This window comes from Gossypium raimondii, chromosome 4, assembly GCF_025698545.1.
Source record: "Gossypium raimondii isolate GPD5lz chromosome 4, ASM2569854v1, whole genome shotgun sequence".
Taxonomy (NCBI): domain Eukaryota; kingdom Viridiplantae; phylum Streptophyta; class Magnoliopsida; order Malvales; family Malvaceae; genus Gossypium; species Gossypium raimondii.
Window position 1 is genome coordinate 522,603 of NC_068568.1, and position 15,279 is coordinate 537,881.

General features: G+C 28.3%; 2 protein-coding genes across 2 annotated transcripts; both read left to right on the top strand.

Moving 5' to 3' along the window:
* The first annotated feature begins 442 nt into the window (after window positions 1-442).
* On the top strand, window positions 443-6,035 carry LOC105778804 (cation transporter HKT1;3). Its single transcript, XM_012602562.2, has 3 exons — window positions 443-1,571; window positions 5,013-5,228; window positions 5,849-6,035. The coding sequence occupies exons 1-3, from the start codon at window positions 475-477 to the stop codon at window positions 6,033-6,035; spliced, it is 1,500 nt and encodes a 499-aa protein (XP_012458016.2). The 5' UTR covers window positions 443-474.
* Window positions 6,036-8,789: 2,754 nt separating this feature from the next.
* Window positions 8,790-12,493, top strand: LOC128031919 (cation transporter HKT1;3-like). Its single transcript, XM_012602565.2, has 3 exons — window positions 8,790-9,787; window positions 11,620-11,832; window positions 12,252-12,493. Exons 1-3 carry the CDS (start codon window positions 8,790-8,792, stop codon window positions 12,436-12,438), a joined length of 1,398 nt encoding a protein of 465 aa, XP_012458019.2. The 3' UTR covers window positions 12,439-12,493.
* Window positions 12,494-15,279: the final 2,786 nt, after the last annotated feature.

Below are 15,279 nucleotides of genomic sequence, written 5' to 3' on the forward strand. Positions count from 1 at the left end.
TATTGCATATAAATTGTTAGATAGCTAATTTTAGCTAATTCCGAATATATGATTTATGAATATGATCTTTACTCTCTTTTTTTCGATACAATATTAGGGATAGAAGATGAGGTAATATGATTCATGAATATAATCTCTACTCTCTTTTTTGATATAATATTAAGGGTAGAATATAGGGTAATACCTTTCGTAAATATAGAAAATAGATTTTAACAAAACTTTAACTATCACTCTATTCAATTCAAATTTACTTTTATATAATTTAATATATATATTTTTGGCATGCATAATCTAGACTCTATTTAAAGTCTTGATTCATGAACATTAGTAACACAGAATATGATTTGTTGCCACCTTTGTTAACAAAGGAAAACACTTTCTTTTGTTTCTTTGCTCATTTTCCTAGAAAAGAACATGTTTCCCCAAATGTGGTGTATGAAGATGAACCAATATTGTTCTTATTTTCATAAAAAGATGCCAAAATTTCAAGTTTCCTTGAGGTATAGTTCATCAAAGCTTACTAGCTTATGCCATATCCTTAGTGTGAATCCATTTTGGACTCGCATTTTGTACTTTGTTTTCCTTTCTTTGTTAGGTTTTTGGGGTCTCAATGTCTTGGAACCAAGAACCGATTCTTTTAAACCTCGGAAATTTGACTTGTTTTTCACCTCCGTGTCGGCAACCACCGTGTCGAGCATGTCCACTGTCGAAATGGAGATTCTTTCTAACCCCCAACTCATTATAATGACCATTTTGATGTTCATAGGTGGCGAGGTTTTCACTTCCATGGCTGGCCTTTTCTTAAGTAACTTCATTTCAGAAAAAAACAATGTTATTGACGATGGTGAAATCGAGTTGGGAAACCCTAAACCTGAGAACCTAAACCCAGAACAACTTGCTCAAAACAAAGGTGAAACCTTCAACAATGGTGAACATCTGTTGTACCATTCAATCATGTTTTTAGGTTTTGTCATTTTGGGTTATCTTTTAATCGTTAATATATTAGGTTCGGCCACGGTTTTTCTTTTTATATCCTTTGTTTCAAGTGCTCGAAGCACGTTAAAAAGCAAAGGACTAAACCTATTCACATTCTCAATTTTCACCACTATTTCAAGTTTCACCAATTGTGGTTTCATTCCTACAAATGAAAACATGGTGGTGTTTAACAAGAACTCAGGTCTCCTCCTAGTCATTATTGCTTTAGCTCTTTTAGGGAACCCATTATTCCCTATGTGCTTGAGATTTTCAATATGGGTTATGGGGAAATGTGTGAGTAAAGTGGGAGATTATTGTGATTATTTGTTGAAAAACACAAGGGAAATTGGGTTTCATCACTTGTTTACGACACGGCGGTCATGTTGTGTGGTCGGCACAGCTTTGGTGTTCGTGGTGGTTCAAGCCGTGTTGTTTTTCGCCATGGAATGGAACTCGGCATCCTTGAAAGAGTTGAATCCTTTTGAGAGAACAATTGGGGTCTTGTTTCAAAGTGTGAATACAAGCCAAGCCGGCGAAACAATCGTTAACTTGCCGGCGATGTCCACTGTCATACTGGTTGTTATCACCATCATCATGTGAGTCTCTCTCTCTCACTCACTTCCTAGTTATTTTTTATTCCATTTATTTTTTTCGGTTTTACTGTCTATAAATATAAAAATTTTCGGGTCTTTGATTTTTTTTTCCAATAATGTGACTCCTGTGTTTTAACTTTAATTATTTTTGAAAGTGAAATATATAGGTAAGAGAGAAATTAGTTACTGTATGATAAATTAAAAAGTAATTTTTTTTTTGTTACAAATTTCATCTATTTTTACTCTTAAATTGTGTGGTTGATGAAATAACTAGACAGTTACATATACCTCAAACTAGAGGTGATCATGGGTCGGGCCGGTCCGGGCCCAAAAAAATTTCGGCCCGCGTCCTAGGCCCGGGCCTGAAATTTTGTCCATGCCTGGCCCGGAAAAAATTTTTAAGCCTGGCCCGACCCATTTTTTTAATAAACACCAAAAATTTATTTTAAAAATAAAAAATAAAAAAAGTATTTTAAAAAGATTTTAAAATAAAAAATATATATTTATTATATATTCAGGTCTGGCCGGGCCCGGGCCAAAAAAGTGATGCCCGAGGCCCGGCCTGTTTTCTAAACGGGCCTCGTTTTTTGCCCAAACCCATATTTCGGGCCTATATTTTTACCCGAACCCTCCCATATTTCAGGCGGGCCGTCGGGCCGGGCCGGGCCTCCTGACCCATGATCACCTCTACCTCAAACTCATGTACATAGACTAGTTTTTAACTACAAAAATAAATGAAATCTTTGATAGAAGGATTATTTTGTTGTTTGACCTAACGCACAAGAACTAATTTGTTTATTTTTTAAGTAGATAGAGAAAAATACAATCCAACTCCTGATATAAGGTCCTCTATAATACTTTTATCACAATATATCTTATCATTACACTCAGACTTATTGATTGTTTAATTAATTTTTTATTCCTTATATTTCTAGTTATTACTTAGTGCTTTATCCATTTAAGATCATCAATGACAATCATCATCACCCATCTCAATATATTAAAATAATTAAATAATAATTGTAAAATTATTTTTAAAAAGTTATTTGTGGTTAAAGACACAAGATACCAAATATTAATAAATTATGGGTAATTATTTGGTACACAAATGGTGGAAAGTTTTTATTTCACATGCGGAATTGAAATTTTACCACACGTCTTTTTTTTAATTTTTAAATACGCTTAAGAACGTATGGGTGAAAAAAATAGAATAAATTTATAAAAAGTATATAAATTATAATAGTTTGGGTTTAGATTCCACTATCTATATCTATTTTCTAGATTTCATATAAAAAATAAAAATATTTTTAAAATAATATCTTTCATTTTATAAAAATAATAAAATTTTGATAACTTCACAACTCAATTAAAACTCGATTGATAAATAATATTAACTCAAGTAAACTCTAAAATAATAGTATGGATGGTAGCAACATTTTTAATAGTTATAGATGTTAATGGTGATTTAAAATTAATGTGTATATTATATGGATCATTATCCATCATTAATAATTTGTACTTTTCTTCTCCACCATTACTATATTGAATAAAATCTGACTGTTATGTTGAAATTTTTATAAATGATTGGATAAAATAATAAATTAATTTAACCTTTAAACATAATTATTTGTGCCAGTCTTATTCCTTTGTCATGTGGATGTTACTTTTATAAATTCAAATGGAATCAGGACTATTTGGTTGTTATTTTATAAATCAAAATGATTAAATTTAAATAATTTAATATTATTTTTAATATTTAAATTAATAATTCTGTTTTTTTAGAATTTTAAGCCGGGTTTAAAGTTATTCGTGAATTTTGATTCGATGTGTAATATTATACATAAAATTTTATTTTGTACAATTTTATAAATTAAATTTTAATTTAATTTAATTTTCACAAATAAAATTTAATTTATTTCTTCATATATGTAAAATTGAATCAAAATTAAAGTTTCATTTACATTTTTGAACGGCAAGCGAATCTAGGAGGGCTGGTTGGGTAAAATTGCAATTTAGCTCCCCAAAATGATAAAATTTTGATTTAATTCTTTAAAAAATACAATTTAATTTTGGCCCCCTAAAGTTTTTTTTTTTGACTTTACCCTTGATTGCAATTAAAATTTCATGTATATATTTACATTAAATCAAAATTTATGTATCAAATCATATATTGAACCAAAATTAGTATATAATTTTAATATTTATCTCTTTGTTTTGAGTTTATACCGATAGAAAAATATATTTTATAAAATAAAATGGAATCAAAATTAATAATAGATTACATGATTGTACCTGCATTTTGACCCTCAAGTTTCATAGGATCATAAGTCTTAATAAATTAAATAATCCCTAAAAGATGAGGAGCTCAAAATGGAGGGACAATCGTACAATCAATTATTCGTTTTGATTCCTTTTAATTTTCACATACTTAAATTCAAACATCGAAATAAAAATTGTTTTGAAACCCTTAAATTATTAAAATAAATGAAATTCCATCTATAAATTAACTATATGTTTATATTTATTGATAATGAACCAGTGGCGGAGGCAGAAAAATTTTTGGGAGACGGAATTAAATTGTATATTTTTACGATAGTAAAAATAAAATTTTCTCATTTTAATAGACTATATTTTTATAACTTTTAAATGATTAAATCAAATTTTTATTATTTTGGGGGTCAAACTGTAATTTTACCATTACTAATTTAAAATTTTATAAATTATAAATGGCTTAAATGAAAAATTTTCTATTTTAGGGGAGACCGGAGCTCCTGCCTGCTCCCCTTGGCTCTGCCACTGTAATGAACCTTAGCTGAAATGACAATATGGTTATTATAATAATTAGAAAAACATAGGATTAAGTGCGCTTGAACGCGTTTTCCCTTCAATTAAAGGATAAAAAGGGTTATGTGTAAAAGTAAACATTATATATAGTCTCAATATTGTCTAGATTTATTCTTGTATCTCTATTGTACTGATTTGATTATAGTTATAATTAGGCATAATGACAAATTTAACCTTTACATCTTTTGTCAATTTCATTTTTATTTAAAATTTAATGTTTTAGTCAACATTATCATCATACCTTATAATTATTCAAGAACGTATAAATATACTCGTAAACTTTAAAAAAAAAAGAATTTATTAATTAGAATGAACATGATTACCGTTGTACATATTATACGTGCACTGCCACACTAGTGGCCACATCAATGCCTTTCAAATTTTAACAGTTCAGTCAATTTTTACATCCAAAAGCAAGCAATTTGACTAATTTTCAAAAGCTCAAGACCAAAATGACCCCAAAAAAGAAAAATAAGGGTCAAAATGAGTAAACATTAAGGACTAAATTTATTTTTATGTCTTCTTATTTTTACTTCCTCTTATTATTAATTAAATTAAAATTGATTAGATCTCCATAAATTTTTTTTAATTATGGAACAGGTACTTTCCTCCTTATACATCCATCCCTTTTGTAAAAGATGAGAAGAAAGAGCAACAAAATCAAGAAAAGAGAGAAGGAAAAACAGCAAAGGAATTACTCTCACAACTTGCTTCTATTTGTGTTTTTGTGTTTCTTATTTGCATAACAGAGAGGAAAAATATGAAAGAAGATCCCTTTAACTTCACTCCCTTCAATTTTCTATTTGAGGTGGTAAGGTAAGCATATCACTTCAATTTCTACCTATTGAAGTATGGTTAAGATAATGACATGTAAAACTGATCATGGGTCGAGTTATCTGTCTAAGCCTAAAGGTCGACTTAAACTATTGAAAGGTTTGGGCAAAATTATTAGACACGAAAAACGGGTTCGGGTAAAAAATAGGCCCATTTAAAATATGGGTTGAGCTTAAACTTGAATATTCAAGGCTCAATCCTAACCTGACCCCTTTTCAAGTTTCTAATGTTTTATATTATGTTATTTATATATACTATGTAAATTATAACATATACAAAAATTAAATTTATAATAATATATAATTTTAATAAATTGATTTTAGAAAACAATACGGGCAGACTTTAAATGGGTTTGGGATAGTCATTTACAAATATGGACAAATTTGAATAAAATTTTAGATTGAGCCAGACTTGAGCAAATATAAATTGTGTTAATATCATACTTAAGTCCGACCCGAACCTGACCGAACTCAGACCATGAATACCTCTAATAACATGTATCTATTTATTTATAAATATAATTTAATAAACACTTTGTAATCAATTTTGTATTATATATAGTTTTAGAAAATAATTTGGTTTGATATGGATGGCTTGTGCAGTGCGTATGGTAACGTGGGATACTCACTGGGCTATAGTTGCAAGCTACGACTAAAAGATGAGGCTAATTGTGTGGACAAATCGTATGGATTTGTGGGAAGATGGAGTGATGCTGGGAAAACTGTTCTCATTGTAGTCATGATGCTTGGGAGACTAAAGAGATACAACATGGTTTGGAAGTTTTCTTAATTGTACATATAGATATTTTAAATTTATTTGATTCAGTACGCATGATTTACTTGAATAAAACATAGAATATCATTGTCTGATTGTTCAAAAGAAAAATTACGAGAATGTAAAATTAAAGTAATTTTACATGTAGATCCCTCTTCTAATGAATCATTAGCATTATTGTTTTCTAAATTTAATGGTCTAGTTTTTAAATGGTTTAATTTATAATTTGACCCTTAAAGTATACTTGTTTTCTCATTTTATTACTCAAACTTTTTTATCTCAATTCGTACCTAAAGTATCATTTGGTTATGTTTTTAATTCAAAACTTAACTGTTGTTTAAGAAAAATCAATCAATAATATCTTGCCATGTGTTTTAACTTTTCATTTCATAAAATAAGTTAATTAATTTTTTATTAAAATGACTTAATAAATAAATAAAAGGTACATTTTAAAATTCTATCATTCTCCTACTATTTCTCTTTTCCTCCTCCTTCATCTTCTTATCCAATAGTAGATATATGGTATCCTGTCAATTTGACTTTTTTTTTTAGCTAAAGTTGATCATCGACACTTCGAAAAGACTCAAATTGAATTTTTTTAAACGAAAATTCGAACTAAAATGTTAAATTATTTATTGATGTGAAATATAAGATAAATAGTGTCATGTTATCATAAAGTACACATACCCTTCCACGTAGACCTGTCCATGGGCCGGGCAGCCCGGCCCGACGGCCCGCCCGAAATATGGGAGGGTTCGGATAAAAATATAAGCCCGAAATATGGGTTTGGGCAAAAAACGAGGCCCGTTTAAAAAACGGGCCGGGCCTCGGGCACCACTTTTTTGGCCCCAGGCCCGGCCCGGCCCGAATATAATAAATATATATTTTTATTTTTATTTTTTAATTTTTAATTTTAAAATACTTTTAAAATATTTTTTATTTTTTATTTTTAAAACAATTTTTTAATGTTTATTAAAAATGGGCCGGGCCGGGCCAGGCTCGGGCTTATGATATTTTTCCCAGGCCGGGCCCGGAAAAAATTTTAGGCCCATATTTCGGGCCAGGCCCGGGCCTAGGAGGAGGGCCAAAAAAATTTTTTGGGCTCGGCCCGAACCCGACCCGACCCATGGACAGGTCTACTTCCATGTAGGTTGCCACCCAAACATCATTAAAAAATTAATGTTTCAGTCAACATTTCCGTTAAAAAATGATTTGACTCTTTTTCAAATGTTAAGGGCCAAATTGATTAAAAAAATATAAACGTTTAGAACTAAATTTATTATTATACCTTTTTAAAATAATAGAATAGATTATTTGGTTGTGTTGAGTCACACTAAGTCTAGGTTTGAATTTAAAAAAAACAAAAATCAGATCATGGTCATAGCCTGACCTGATATCTCAACATTGGATGCTTAGACCGACAAATCATAACATTATACATAAACTTTGATTCAACGTGAAATTTAATACATGAGCTCTGATTTGGTACAATTATACCCACGAAACTTTGATTGTGTTTAAAAATATACATAAAATTTTGATATTAATTTAACCCTATATATTTAAAGAAATAAATAAATCGATTTATTTTATTTTAAACAAATATAATAATTTACGTACGGAATATATATGTTAATAATTGATTTAGTAATTTATGAATAAAATCGAAAACGAAATTTATGTGGGACAATCTTATTTCTATATCATGTCGGTGGTGGTACTTTATAAATTAAAATGGAATCAGAATTATTTTTATGGTAATTTTATACATCAAAATGATTAAAGTGGAATCATTTAATATCAATTTATAATATCAACATTAATATTCTGTGGCATTTTCTGGAAATACAAAAAAATATTTGTATAAGTTAAAATGTAATTAAAATTAATAAATTAACCCCTTATTCATTATTTATTCCATTTAATTTATAAAAATAGTTTTTTCAAAAATAATATTATTTATTTAAACTAACGAGGCCAATTGAGGTCTTAACAATTTTGAAGTCCGGTCATGCATGATTTCTCTTCCATATTTATTATGGGTTCAAGTTTCATCATATTAGGATGCTATTTAAATTTATTTTGTCTAGATCTCCATATTTTTTATTTTTAATTTAAATAAATATTACTAATTTTATTTTAAAATAATTAAATATTAATTATAATTATTATATTTTTCTTGGATTTTGAGTTGAGTTGAGAGTTTATATTAAGTTTCAAGTTTGGGGAAAGAATTATATGAAACTATTATTTCACGTCATCCATATTCCTTTCCAATAGGAGAATGATAAATCGGATTTTTTCTCGAGGAAAATTTTGATTTGTCATTCTTCTGTTGAAAAAATATAGGGATGACGTGGAATCACAGTTTCATACAATTCTTTCGCTTAAAGTTGTGGTTTGAGTTTAGAATTCAATGAATTTTGAATTTTGAATTTATATTTAAATAAAGTTATTAGCATTTAATTTATTTTTATTTTTTACAATACATAATACTCATGCACTAACCTCCAAATTACCTTTCAAACTTGGGCTTCCCCCTTGCTTATATTTTATTAATATAAAATAATCTGCTACAAACAAATAAACTCCTCCCAAAAAACCACCTACACATCTTGTTTAAAGTACTGATTGATGAACATTTCAATTAATAACATAAAATATGGGTAGCTGTCACCTTTACTAACAAGTTTCTTTGCTCTTTTTCCAAAAAAAAAAACCCAAATGTGGTATATCAAGATGAACCACTCTCCTTGTTTTCAAAAAAAGATGTCAAATTTTAGAGCTCCCTTAGGTTATAGTTCATCAAAGCTCAATAGAGTATGCCACATCCTTAGTGTGAATCCATTTTGGACACGTAATTTTTATCTTCTTATCATTTCTTTGCTGGGTTTCTGGAGTCTCAATGTTTTGAAACCGAGAACAAATTTTTCTAAACTCCGAAATCTAGATCTTTTTTTCACCTCCGTATCGGCAACCACGTTATCGAGTATGTCCACCATTGAAATGGAGATTCTTTCAAATCCCCAACTCATTGTAGTGACCATTTTGATGTTCATAGGTGGGGAGGTATTCACTTCCATGGTTGGACTTTTCATTGCTCAAAACACATTCAATAATATTGATGAACATTTGTTGTACCATTCAATCATGTTTTTAAGCTTTATCATTTTGGGTTATCTTTTAGTGATTAACCTATTAGGTATAGCCATGGTTTTTCTTTATATATCCCTTGTTTCAAATGCTCATAGGACACTAAAAAGCAAAGGACTAAACCTATTCACATTCTCAATTTTCACCACTATTTCAAGTTTCACCAATTGTGGTTTCATTCCTACAAATGAAAACATGTTGGTCTTCAACAAAAACCCAGGTCTCTTCCTTGTAATAATCCCTTTAGTTATTCTAGGTAACACATTATTCCCTACGTGTTTGAGATTTTCGATATGGGTTTTAGGGAAATGTGTGAATAAAGTGAGAGATTATTGTGATTATTTGTTGAAAAACACAAAGGAAATTGGGTTCCATCACTTGGTTTCGACACGGTGCTCGTTTTGTTTGGTCGGCACAGCTTTTGGGTTTGTGGTGATTCAGGTTGTGTTGCTTTTTGCCATGGAATGGAACTCGAAATCTTTGAAAGGGTTGAATCCTTATGAGAAAACAATTGGGGTGTTGTTTCAAAGTGTGAATACGAGACAAGCCGGTGAAACAGTCGTTAACCTGCCGGCGATGTCCACCGTCATACTGGTTGTTATCACCGTCATCATGTGAGTTTATCTCTCTCACTTCACATGCCCTTGCATTTTTCTTTTATAAAAAATACCTCTTTAGTCCCTCTCAATTTCAATAGCGAGTAAATTGATATATCTAAAAAAAACCAGAATAATTTAATCTATGTCAGTTTCGAAAATAAGCAACTAAGGACAATTAATCACAGTGTTAAATTTTTTGTCAATTTTACATAAATTTGACTGGTATAATAATAAATTTAGATATCATAATTTACATATACTATCAATTTGGTCATGATTTAACAAATTTAGCAAAGCGGCACAATTTAACGAAAGATATTAATACCTTAATTGCTCACTTTCAAAATTGACATGAATTAATTTGCTCTAATATTTTTGAGAGGGACTAATTTGTTCAGTTTTAAAATTAAGAGGAATTGGAGAGGTGAATATAACTAAAAGGTATTGTATCTTATGAATTGGATCAAATTTGATTTAGTCCTGTAATACTGGGATCTCCTAGATATTTTAACATTTTTTAGCTAAGATGTACTTCTTGTCAGTTTTATTGTGATTAAAATTAATATTTTGTCATATATGTTCTTTTTGACATAATGTCTAAGATTACTCATAGTCCCTCCTTAACTCATAAATAGAAGGATAATGTGTTTAAACGCATTCGAACCCACATACTTCTACATTAACAATAATACCCATATCAATCGAGTTAAGATTTAATCGGCAAATAAAAATCCGACTTAAATTGAAAACCTTTGTCTTGAATAAAATAAAATTATGTTTGCCAGTCTTATTTCTATATCATGTGGGTGTTAGTTTTATAAATTAAAATGGAATCAAAATTATTTGGGTGTTAATTCAATAATTCCAAATTATTAAAATGGATCACTTAATATCATTTTTATAATATCAAAATTAATAATTTTAAGGGTTTTTAAAAGAGTTTTAGGATGTGAGTGGATAGTCTAGTTTTAAGTATGATATGTTAATTTTTTATGTTCTTTTTACTGTTGATAGAAATTAATCTTTTAAGATTAATATATGTTCTTTTAAAAATATATTTTATTTATTTAAACATAAATGTACATTGAATTAATATTTTATATTAATTTACTTTTTTAATTATAACATATTTAAAACAAATAAATTTTCATCCATAACTATATACTTATATTTATTAATTGGGCCAAATCTCAAAATTATACATGAATTTTGATTTGGTGCAATTGCACACGTGAAACTTTGATTATGATTCAAATGTATACATGAAACTTTAATTTTGATTCAGTCATATACATTTAAAAATAAATAAATCAATTTATTTTTACATAGAATAAATATAATTATTTGTGTATGAAATATATAACTATAAAATGATGTTATACCAATAATTGTGTTGATAATTTGTGAGAATTAAATTAAATCAAAATTTCATGTATAAAATTGCACATTAAACTAAAGTTCATGTATAGTTTTAAAATTGATCCTTTATTAACAATGGTAATGTTACGGTCTTAGGAATACTGTTGTCTCATGTTCGAGTCTCACTATGCATTAGTTCTCTCCCAAAATTATTATGGGTTTAAATCTCATTATGAGTGGCGCTGTCCAGATTTAATTCTATTTTTAATTATTCAAACATATATAATTTGTGATTATACTCAAATGCAGCACTAGGGACAAGTATGAACCTTCCTCCCCCAATGAAAATTTTCATATATAGTCCCTCTAAAAGTTGTAAGACTATAGACAATAATAATGGTAAAATAACATTTTAACCCTTTAAAAATTTAAAACTCGATTCTGACCCTGAAAAATTTTCTTTGCCCCTTTGTTTTATTATTGAACAGGTATCTTCCTCCTTATACATCCTTCCCATTTGTAAATGATGAGGAAGAGCAACATCAACAACAAAAGAGAAAAAGAAAAATTGCAAAGAAATTATTATCACAACTTGCTTATATTTCCATTTTTGTAATGCTTATTTGCATAACAGAGAGGAAAAGTATGAAAGAAGATCCCCTTAATTTCACTCCCTTCAATATTGTATTTGAGGTGATCAGGTAAGCACACCTCTTTAATTTCTGTCTATTTTTTCCGTTAAAATATGCTATAAGTTTATCTACTCTTCACAAATTCAGAATTTAATTTCTGAATTTTTATTTTCAGATTTCAAAATTTAAATCTAATTGTTAATAACGTTAAATTATTTTATTAAATTTATTGATGTGACCTTTTGAAATAAAAAAAATACCCACTTGGTAACATTGTAAATAAAAAAATGACGTTGGAATGAATCTAAATTTAACAAAATAATTTTAACAGTGTTAACAATGTATTTATTTATTAGATTTTAAATATAAATTAAGAGAAACTTATAAACAAATAGTAATTAATTTTTTATAGGAAAAATAAATATAACTCAATTTTGTATTACACATATTTAGAATATAATTTGATTTTATCTGAATGGCTTGTGCAGTGCATATGGTAATGTGGGATACACAATGGGTTATAATTGCAAGCTAAGATTAAAAGATGGGGCTAATTGTGAGGACAAATGGTATGGATTTGTGGGAAAATGGAGTGATGCAGGCAAAACTATTCTCATTGTTGTCATGTTATTTGGAAGATTAAAAAGATACAACATGGGTTGGAAGTTCTCATAATTGTAAATAAATAATTTTAATTTATTCAATTCAACCTGTATGATTTATGTGGATAAAATATGGAATATTGTCGTTGTATTGTTAAAATATTAACTTGTATAAAAAAAATATGAATTTGTGTAAAAATTTTACCCATTTCCCTTTTGATATGGATTTTTAGCATTAATTTTCTTTGAATAAATGGTTTAGTTTTTAATTATAAGCATTGAATTGAATAATTAATTCAATAATTAATTTAACGCTAACTAGCTATCTAGCTAACTGGAATAAATTTAAAAGAGAACTCACACATTTACATACAATGGGATTGATCTTAAAGTTCCCAAAGCTTCAACCTTACCATTGGACTAAAGGTCTCATTGACAATAGGAGTAAGCAAAACTTAATTCAATTCGAAAAAATTGAAAAAGATTTTGAATTTCGAATTAATTGAATGAAGTTATTCGATTTTTTCAAGTCAAACTTGATTCGAGTTGAATTTTACAATTCAAATAACTCGAATTATTATCAGATTGGTGTAAATACCCCTTTAGTCTCTAATTTTGAAAATAAGCAAATTGATCTCTCTCAACAAAATTAAAAAAATTCAAAATAATTTGTAAAATTTAAATATTTATAAAATTCCAAAATTATATTTTTTAAAAATTATAAAATATATAAAGAAATTTTTAAAATTTTCTAAAATAATGATTTTAGAGACCTAAATAAGTTAATTAATTATTTAAGTTTATCGTACTAAAGTATCTTCTTTTGTTTTTCTTATTTTACTTTGAATTCTTTTACAAATATATACGGTTTCAAATTTATTTGCTCTAATATGAAATTAATTATCTTTGTAACAAGATTTTAATTTTACATGCTTAATTTTTAATTTAACTCAACCAATTTTACTGGATTCTACTCGACTTGAATTTCATTTCACACAACTTGATTCGAAAAAAATTTCAAGCCAAGTTAGGATGATAAAATATGACTCATCAAATCAATTAACTCAAAATATTTTTACCTGATTCGACTGAATTCGATCGAACGCTCACCCCTAATTAGCAACTTTTTTATGGAGTTATGATTGCAAATGAAATCATTCATTTCTTTAATGGTAAGCATGATCAGGGACGAATCTAGAAAATTTTTTTGGAGGGGTCGAAATTGAATTATAAATTTTTGAGAGATCAAAATATAATTTTATCATATATTAGTTTATGATTTCATTATTTTGAAAAAACTAAACAATTTTCTTTTCAAAAGAAGACTAAAATACAATTTTACCAAATATAAATTTATAATTTAATAATTTATAATATAAGGAACTTGCAATTATCCATTTCTACCCTAATGAAGTTATAAAGAATATTTAATACACGTAAATCAAAGATAAACATTTATAAACAAAAATAGAATTAAATTTATAAACCAAACCCAAAATCGACTCAAATTCATTAAAATCAAACAGTTAATTATATATCAACCCTAGTTCTTAGATACAGAAAATTCTTTTCTTATAAAATTTGAAGGAGAAAGAAAATTATGATATTGGAATATACCATGCCATCGAGCTTGACCAATACGTTCAAACTGATTCCTTTAAAAAAAAAAAAGTGGTCAATCTTCAAATTTTGATTTTGATTGGGAATTTTGTATGAAATTCATGGCTTTTGCTTTAGAAAGAATAAAAACATATCACAGTCCATGAATTTTCTATGAAGTTTTCACGAAAGTATGGAATCCAAGCAACAGACCATATCCCCAATCTGTTACTCGGATGTGAGCGAATATCGAATACATATTATGTTTGATATAAATATTATTTAAAAAAATTTGAAGAATACCCAATTTGTTACTTGAATTTGAGTGAATATCGAATACATATTATGTTCGATATAAATATTATTTAAAAAAAATTGAAGAATCATACTTTACTCACTCAATGTAGGAAAGAGTAATTTAATTATTGTCATTTTCGAAAGTGAATAACTAAGAATAATGGATCATAACATTAACGTTTTTATTGGGTTAATAACAAATCTTGTCCTCAAAGTTTACGATTCTGTCGACTTGGTCTTAATTTAATAAATTTAACTCACAATATTTATATATTCTGCTAATTTGATCCTAATTTAACAAATTTAGTTTATATTATACAATTATGCACAGTTAATGAAATAAATTAACACAATAAATAATTATCTTTTAATTTCTCACTTAAGAAATTAATAAAATTCAATTAATTCATTTTTTTACAACAATCAATTTACTTAATATTAAATTTAGCATAAAAATTATATTATCCCAATCTAAAAATTCTACCAACGGCGAATCAAACAATTTTCCAAATGAGGAGCACAAACCGAAAGCCAGGGGTTTCCAGGAAAATTCACTTTTGCTGGTCAGGCAAAGGAAAATCTCTTTCTATTTGGCATAAATTCGAAGGTCCCATCTGGATGCTTCCCAGCACTTCATTGAAACCCACACACACACACACACACACACACACACACACACATATATACACACATCCATTGTTGAGTACATTAATCCAAGCCAAAAACCACCATTTTATCATCTTCTTTGTTTATTATTTACTTGAAAAAAAAAAACCCTTTTCAATGGAAACCACTCAAAAGAAGAAAGGTTTCTTCAAAAGCAAGATACTACCCAAGTCTTTCTCTCGACTCTTCACCGGAACCCGAAAGGTTTCACCGTCGACGATCTCCAACACCGCTCAGAACATGACTAACCATTCCACTGTTCCAACAGTAATGTCCAAGCAACCAACCGGTTCCCACCAACAGAAGGCGGTGTCTTACTTTAAGTCTCCTAGCTTTTACGATCACAATGGCT

Bases quoted from the DNA above. Each gene is read 5' to 3' on its own strand.
- LOC128031919 (XM_012602565.2), top strand. From the start codon at position 8,790: ATGTCAAATTTTAGAGCTCCCTTAGGTTATAGTTCATCAAAGCTCAAT. The intron at 9,788-11,619 runs GTGAGTTTATCT...ATTATTGAACAG, and splicing joins GTTGTTATCACCGTCATCAT to GTATCTTCCTCCTTATACAT. The intron at 11,833-12,251 runs GTAAGCACACCT...TGGCTTGTGCAG, and splicing joins ATTGTATTTGAGGTGATCAG to TGCATATGGTAATGTGGGAT.
- LOC105778804 (XM_012602562.2), top strand. From the start codon at position 475: ATGCCAAAATTTCAAGTTTCCTTGAGGTATAGTTCATCAAAGCTTACT. The intron at 1,572-5,012 runs GTGAGTCTCTCT...ATTATGGAACAG, and splicing joins GTTGTTATCACCATCATCAT to GTACTTTCCTCCTTATACAT. The intron at 5,229-5,848 runs GTAAGCATATCA...TGGCTTGTGCAG, and splicing joins TTTCTATTTGAGGTGGTAAG to TGCGTATGGTAACGTGGGAT.